Source organism: Peromyscus eremicus, chromosome 5 (assembly GCF_949786415.1).
Source record: "Peromyscus eremicus chromosome 5, PerEre_H2_v1, whole genome shotgun sequence".
In the NCBI taxonomy this organism is placed as follows: domain Eukaryota; kingdom Metazoa; phylum Chordata; class Mammalia; order Rodentia; family Cricetidae; genus Peromyscus; species Peromyscus eremicus.
Window position 1 is genome coordinate 55,383,470 of NC_081420.1, and position 8,075 is coordinate 55,391,544.

General features: G+C 41.7%; 1 protein-coding gene across 1 annotated transcript; it reads right to left on the reverse strand.

Moving 5' to 3' along the window:
* Positions 1–520: 520 nt before the first annotated feature.
* Positions 521–5,141, reverse strand: Tubal3 (tubulin alpha like 3). Its single transcript, XM_059262419.1, has 3 exons — positions 5,039–5,141; positions 3,021–3,121; positions 521–1,465 (listed from the first exon to the last, which is right to left on the reverse strand). The coding sequence occupies exons 1-3, from the start codon at positions 5,139–5,141 to the stop codon at positions 521–523; spliced, it is 1,149 nt and encodes a 382-aa protein (XP_059118402.1).
* Between the last annotated feature and the right edge of the window lie 2,934 nt (positions 5,142–8,075).

An 8,075-nucleotide genomic window follows, 5' to 3' on the forward strand; every position in this document is an offset into this window, starting at 1 on the left:
CTAAGGAGTTAAAGCCCATACTTGGAGAAAGGAAAAGAAAAATTCTAAAAGAATTTGTGATTTAATTGATGTATAATACATAGATAACAGAGAAATAACATTCATAATCTTTGTGTTTTCCACCTTAGATATAGGACAGGGAAAGCAGAAACATTAAGGTTCCATACTATATTAGTGTTTTGTTTTGATTTGGTTTGGTTTGTTTTTTAAGGTAGAAGGGCAAAGAATAAAGTCAGGCTTTTACTGTGACATAAGAACTAATACAAAATAACTCTACCTAGAAGAGACCTAGTAGTTCAAATGACTATAATCCTCAGAAGGTTCTCCATTAGCAGAGCTGAATTCTACTGTACACAAGAAAATATGACTGTGTTGTTGATATTGATATATTTAATTCAATGCAGAATTTTGGATCTTGCTGATTTGATTTTTGCTTTCCTTTTATTTATCAGGTATATAAGAGCTTGGAAACAAAGCATAACATTTTAACTCAGCATTCGTTTGCATAGTCATCTTTACATCAGAAACTCAGCCCCACTTCCTCATAATCTTTTTCCAGAGCAGCCAGATCTTCCCTAGCATCTATAAACTCCCCTTGTTCCATGCCTTCTGTGATATACCAGTGCAGAAATGCCTTTTTGGCATACATGAGGTCAAATTTGTGGTCCAGACAGGCCCAGGCTTCCACAATTGCCGTGGTATTGCTCAACATACACACAGCCCGCTGAACCCTGGCTAGATCCCCTCCTGGAATCACTGTAGGTGGCTGATGATTGATGCCCACCTTGAAACCAGTTGGACACCAATCAACAAACTGAACAGAGGTCCTTGATTTCATGGCTGTAATTGCTGCATTCACATCCTTAGGGACCACATCTCCTCTGTACAGTAGGCAGCAAGCCATGTACTTCCCAAGCCGAGGATCACACTTGACCAACTGGTTGGAGAACTCAAAGCAAGCAGCAGTGATGTCAGGCACAGAGAGCTGCTCTTGGTAGGCTTTGTCAGCAGAGACGATGGGGGCAAGCGTTGTGATGGGAAAATGTATCCTGGGATAAGGTACTAGGTTGGTCTGGAATTCGATTAAGTCCACGTTCAAAGGCCCCTCAAAGCGGAGTGAAGCAGTAATGGAAGATAACACCTGGGCCATCAACCTATTGATACTAGCATAGGAAGGACGTTCAACACCAAGTTTGTGACGGCAGATGTCATAGACAGCCTCATTGTCCACCATGAAGGTGCAGTCTGAGTGTTCTATGGTGGAATGAGTGGTGAGGACGGCGTTGTAAGGCTCCACTATAGCAGTGGAGACTCTAGGAGATGGATAGACAGAGAACTCCAATTTTGTCTTCTTGCAATACTCTAGTGAGAGTCGCTCCATCAAGAGAGATGTAAACCCCGACCCTGTGCCTCCTCCAAAGCTTCGGTAAATCAAAAAGCCCTGAAGTCCACTGCATTGTTCTGCCTGTGGAAAGAACATGCAATGTGAAAATTCCACCAGCTATATTCAGAGCTAGTGAACTAGATGGTAATGGCAGCATATGAATTCTCAAGGACAAAAGACTCAGAAAGGAGGCCTGGGAGATGGCCCCATCAGCAAAGTGCTTGCCTTATAAGCATGCAGGTCTGAGTTTGATCCTCAGAAGCTACACTGTAAAAAAGAAGAAAAAAAAAAAAGCTGGTCATGGTGCCATGTAGTTATCACCTCAGCACTAGGGAGGTGGAGGCAGACACATCACCAGGACTTGATGACTATCCATCTTATCCTGGTTGGCCAGGACCAGGTCATATGAGACCCTGTCTCAAACAAACAACAAAGTAGATGGAATCTGCAGAATGACAGACAAGGGGTCCTCTGGTCCCCATATGCACCTGTGTACACAAATACACACAGGAAAACACACTTTAAAATGATTCAGAATGGCCCCTTTTGCCATTGTCAGCTACACAACAAACATAGCTACTTTGAAATGTTCCTGAATGTTCCTTCTGGAGTTGGGAAAGGCTTTAGAATTTCACTACTACTTGAGCAGTTCTAATCCCAAACTTCAAAATCCTCCAAAATCCTCCTTTTTTTTTTTTTTTTTTTTTTTTGAGTACTTACATAATGGCACTAATGGAAAGTCCGTATCTGAGCTCATAACAAAGGGTGGCAGTCAACACACCGGCACACTAAAAGTACTGCACAAAATCGCCTGAAGCCTATGACTAAAAGGGTTATTTGAAATGTAAATGAATTTTACATTTGACTTGTTGGCTCCCCTAAAATTCATGTGTATATTTGCATGTGCATGCAAATATACCAAAACCCGGAGAAAATACCCATCCAAGTACTTCTGGTCCCAGTCATTCAGATAAGGGAAGCTCGGCCTACAGGAGCAATTGACCATCTTTCATTGTTTTCCATGAATTTATCTACATATGAACTGAAGGTTTTGTCAATAATAAATAAAAGAAAATTATCAACATACAGAAGCCAAATAAAGTCCCCTCCACAGGAGACAACGTACCTCTTAAGCTACACACCACATCCAGGATGATATGAAAGGCACTATGTTGCCAGTGGTTACGCCAAACCAAACTTAACAAAGGATCTGCAGATTCAAACCCTTAAAGAACTATGAGAAAGACCAGCAAGTATCCTTCACAAAAGGCCTGCCCCTTTTCATCTTCACAAGTAGTAGTGACTATTGGAAAACAGTACATTTTAGAAAGCTTTGAAGTCTCTGCTAACATCCACATATACCCTGCAATAGTAGAAACAAGGGTAAAGGGAAGCCGCCTGCCAATTGTTAAAGGCTTCCCATGTAGCAGTGTAACCAAAGCCAACATCAGGACACCTAAGTATCTCCAGGAGGCCCAGAGTGAGAGGGCTGGGGAAGGAAGAGGTCAGCAAGTAAGGCTGGTGACTGCTACCACAAGATCATGAGCATCCAGCATGACCCATTCATAGCTGAAGAGGAACCACTTGCCAGCTTTCGGATCCTTTCTAGCACAAGCTCGATGACCTCTGAGCCCACGGAGTAGCGACCTCGTGCATAGTTGTTTGCAGCATCCTCCTTTCCATTCACAAGCTGTTCTGGGTGGAAGAGTGAGTGGTACTTCCCCACACGGATCCCATCTGCAGAGAGGGAGGTGTGGTCAGTGCTTGCATTCACTCTAACAGCTGGCCCCTTTCTAACCCTGACAGGTACTTTTCCCATGTTAGGGTTATGGCAAAGGAATGGAATTTACTCTGCAGAAATGGCTTTTCTTAGTCTAGAAAAACAAAGAAGTCTTCTTGTTGGTGTTGTTAGGCAAAGTACTATGTATTCCAAAAGACCTTGAACTTCTCATCCTCTTGCCTCCACTTTCCCAGGGCTGGAATTACAAGTGCACACCACCATATCTGCTTTAATGTTGAGCTTAGTTACGAACTGATTATGGGATTCCTACCTGTTAGGCAAGCACTGTACCAACTGAGCTACATCCCCAATAGTTTCTTAGTTTTTATTTGTTCATAACACCTAGCAGAGCAATACTGAGCCTGTATATGCACATCTTTGGCCTTACTCTTTTTTACCCAACCCATTTAAATAAAACTTTTAATATTTCCACTATATTAACATTCATTGGCATCAATCCACTTTGTCTCATCAATTTGTTATGTATTCTAACTCTATTCTAATAAGGAAAGCAACTCTACTCTAGTATAGACAGATTGCATTTTTCTAATAAGACAGACTATTTTCCAAAGACGGTCACAAAAACACTTCCTATTATACATTTGCTCTTAGAAACCCGTTATGCTTGCATTAAAAGGTGGAGTGGGATTCATATACCTTTCCTGTGTCTTCATAACTATCTTGACTCATTGAGACTAGGTGAAATGGCACTATGTGACTTACAGGGCTGGATGACAAATGCCATGAACATCTGCCTTGTACCCATGAGATACTTGGTCTTGGCACCTGATCACCATGCTACAATGAGGTCTAAGCATCACATAGACAGTCCATGTGAAGAGGGCTCAAAGCCCCGGCAGCATCCGTAGCTCAGGACTCAGAACACCAACTTGAAAGCTAGGTGAGTGAACCACTATCCGAGTGAGTTCCCTGGCTCCCACCTGAATCTCCAAATCATGTGGAACAGTGAGAATTTGTATCTTCTGAGCCTCACGCAGATTACAAATTCATCAACAAAATAATGGTTGCTACTGCCTTCCACCACTGCATTTGAAGGCAGTTTGTTGTGTAGGACTAGATAACTCATATTCATCAGATCCAAACCTACCCTCCTCTCTAGCTGTTCTCGTAAGACAATGCCTCCTTTCTATCTCCAATATTTCTCTAGCTGCATTTTATAAGCTTTAGGACAGGATATTTCAAAGTCTGCCATTGCTGATTATAAAATAGCATTTGGACTACCAAGATGGCAAAGCGGGTAAAAACTTGTTACCAAGCCTGATAGCCTGAGCTTGATCCCTGGAATCTGTATGGTGGAAGGAGAGAGACTCTTTCAAGCTGCCCTCTGACCTCCACACAAGCACCACCATGGTCCAAGGGGGAGAGAGAGACAGAGACAGAGAGAGAGGAGAGGAGAGTTGCTAGAGGGAGAAAATGAAGGGGAGGGAGAGGGAGGAGAAAGAGAAAATAAATAAGTGTAAATTTAAAAAAAATTAGCTTCCCCCATAATTTTAAGATTTATATGGTACCTTGTTTCTGTGGAATAATTTTCAAATACTCTACTCTTTTGTAAAAGATAATGACAAATTTTCAGGTTGTTTGCCAATAGATTCTAGCTTTGCTCTCAGACCCAGGAAAAAAGCTTCAGTGTTCTGCTGAAGTTTGTGGATGGATAAATTTGGAGCTTTACCTAGTTAGTCCCACAGGAAAGGAGGCTACCGTCCATTTGGGTATGTTTGTAATGGTACAGACTGCGGTTGGGAAAGATCTACATGATCCTGTTCATATAGATTAGCACAATCTCATAATCTCACCTGCCTGGTTTGTTTGAGTTGGGACTTGGTTAAAGCACTAGCAAGTCAAATTTAGATTACCTATAACAGTTGGTTCTAGGTCCATGAAAAGCGCTCTGGGCACATGATTTCCGGTTCTTGTCTCATGAAAGAAAGTGTTTAAAGATGCATTCCTATGTTCCATTTTAGTATTTCCCAAATGATCGTGTTGACTGTCCAGAATGAAGCCATCTGGCTGGATTCCATGTTCCAGGCAATACAGTTCCCAGCAAGCATCCCCGATCTGCACACCAGCTTGACCAATGTGAATGGAGAGACACTCCCTCTGCAATAAGCCACAGTGGATTAGAATAGAGTAGGAGCTTGGACAACATGAGCACTACTGATTATAAATGACAAAGACCAAACTCGCTTAGAAATCACAGGAGACATTCATTGTAATCTAAAGCAGTGGTTCTCAAACCTCCCAAAGCTGTGACCCTTTAATACAATTCGTCATGTTGTAGTGACCCTCCCAACCATAAAATTATTTTTGTTGTTACTTCATAACTGTGATTTTGCTGCTATTATGAATCATAAATATCTGTGTTTTCTGATGGTCTTAGGCAACCCCTGAGAAAGGGTCATTCCCCCCCCCCCGGGGTCATGACCCACAGGTTGAGAACCACTGAGCTAAAGTGTTCTCCAAAGGAGGCCAGCTAGGTAGCTCAGCAGGTAAAAGCAATTGCCAGCCACATAAGCCTGGCACTCTGAATATAATCCCTAGAACACATATACAAGGGGAAGAAGATAACCACCTTCATAAAAGTGTTCCATGGGAGCTGGAGAGGTGGTTCGGTGGTTAAGAGCACTGGCTATTCTTCCAGAGGTCCTGAGTTCAATTCCCAGCAACATGGTGGCTCCCAACCATCTATAATGAGATCCAGTGCCCTATTCTGACATGCAAGTATACATGTAGGCAGAACTCTGCTTGCATAATAGATAGATAGATAGATAGATAGATAGATAGATAGATAGATAGATAAACAGAAGTGTTCCATGAAAAACAAATTCCAAGGAACAGTCACATTTCATGGAAAACTGAACCAAGGACTAAAATAGTGTTTGAATTCTCTCACGCTGGTGAGGCAGTTCAGTGACTAAAATCATTTGCCTTGAAAGCCAGATGACCTGAGTTGGATCCCTTGGACCCAGGTAAAGACAGAAGGAGAGTACAAACTCCACAAAACCATACTTTGACCTCCACACATGGCTGGTGACATGCGCATCCTTGTGTAGTCACATCATACCCACGTGTGCGTGCATACACGCCATCATAATAAACAAGATAAAAAACTGTCTTTAAACTTCTTCTATCCTATAAGTAAAGCATCTACTACTGTGTGCTGGATGAAGAATTGAGTTAGACTCTACATGTATAATCATATATAACCTACACATAACTATAATTAAGGGTAAATTGTGGATGTGGTAAATGGGTGTTTACATCAGGCTAATTTATGCAGAAAAAAGTTACTGGAGAAGAATAGATTTTAAATTGACCGGCTTTGTCAAATAGTAGAACTCATTGCAGACAAATTAAAAATGTTATCTCTTCAAGCCTTGAGGTTTTGTTATTCATATGTGCTCTTAGAAAAATATTCTAAGGTTTAAATTATTAGAAATTTTCACTTATTTTCCAAAACAAACAAGTCATTGTGCATAAAAATTGGAGGCTAAAGAGGTAGCTGAGTGGGTAAAGGTGAGTGTCACCAAGCCTGAAGAGTAGGGTTTGATCCCCAGATCCACACGGTGAAAAGAGAGAATCAGAACTGCTGTGGGGGTTTCTTTCTGTATGCTGTGAATATGTGTGGCTCCCATTGGATAATAAATAAAGCTGTTTGGGCCTATGGCAAGAAAGCTTACAGCCAGGTGGGAAATCCAAGGAGAGCTACAGAGAGAAGAAAGGTGGAGTTGGGAGAGACGCCAGCCGCTGCCAATGGAGCAACAAGATGCCAGCAGACGGGTAACACCATAGCCACATGGCAACATATAGGTTATAGTAATGGGTTAATTTAAAATGAAAGAGTTAGCTAGCAAGAAGCTGAAGCCATAGGCCATACAGTTTGTAATCAATAATGAGTTAATAATAATTAATAATTATTATTAATAATTATTATTTTATAAACAGCTGTGGAACTGTGGGTCCAGGTGGGACCAACAAACTTCCAGCTACACAGAACCAAGTCCTTCAAGTTGCCCTCTGACCCCACACCAATGCTCTGACTGCTCTGCACCCAATAAACAAAATAAATGTAATAATTTAAAGAAAACCCTACCATATGCATAATTATATAAAGGATATTTTTCCAAGTACTTTTTTTAAAGTACTTAGTTTTTTATTATTTTGTGTGTCAATATGTGTGGGAGTAGGCAACTCTCCTATAATTCTAGCCTGGGAAGGCAGAGATAGAAGATCCATAAAACAAGCCATGGAGCAAGAGTAGCCATATCTCTGAACTCTGGGTTTGATTGAGAGAACCTGACTCAGTGAATAAAATAGAAGCACAATTGAAGATGATTCCTAATATCAACCTTGGGCCTCCATCTGCACGTACTACCCCATACACGTGTGTGCGTGCACACACCCACACCCAGAGAGAGAGAGAGAGAGAGAGAGAGAGAGAGAGAGAGAGAGAGAGAGAGAAGATATTCATGATTAAACAAACTCTAGTTATTTCTGAATAATAGAGGGGGTTTTTTTCTTATGTAAAGGTTACTCTTTTCATCTGCTCTAATCAGCATTCATTATTTTTCTTAAAGTAAAACAACTTTTTAAGTAGTTGAGACAGACCATACATCTTAGTTAGGGTTTCTATTGCAGCGACAAAAAAACAAGACCAAAAAGCAAGGTGGGCAGGAAAGGGTTTATTAGCCTTACACTTCAGCATGGCTATTCATCGCTGAAGGAAGTCAGGACAGGATCCCTGAGGCAAGAGCTGATGCAGGGGCCATGGAGGAGAGCTTCTCACTGGCTTGCTTCTCATGGCTTGCTCAGCCTGCTTTCTTGTAAAACCCAGGACCACCAGCCCAGGGATGGCACCATCTACCATGAGCTGGGCCCTCCCCCATGGTCACT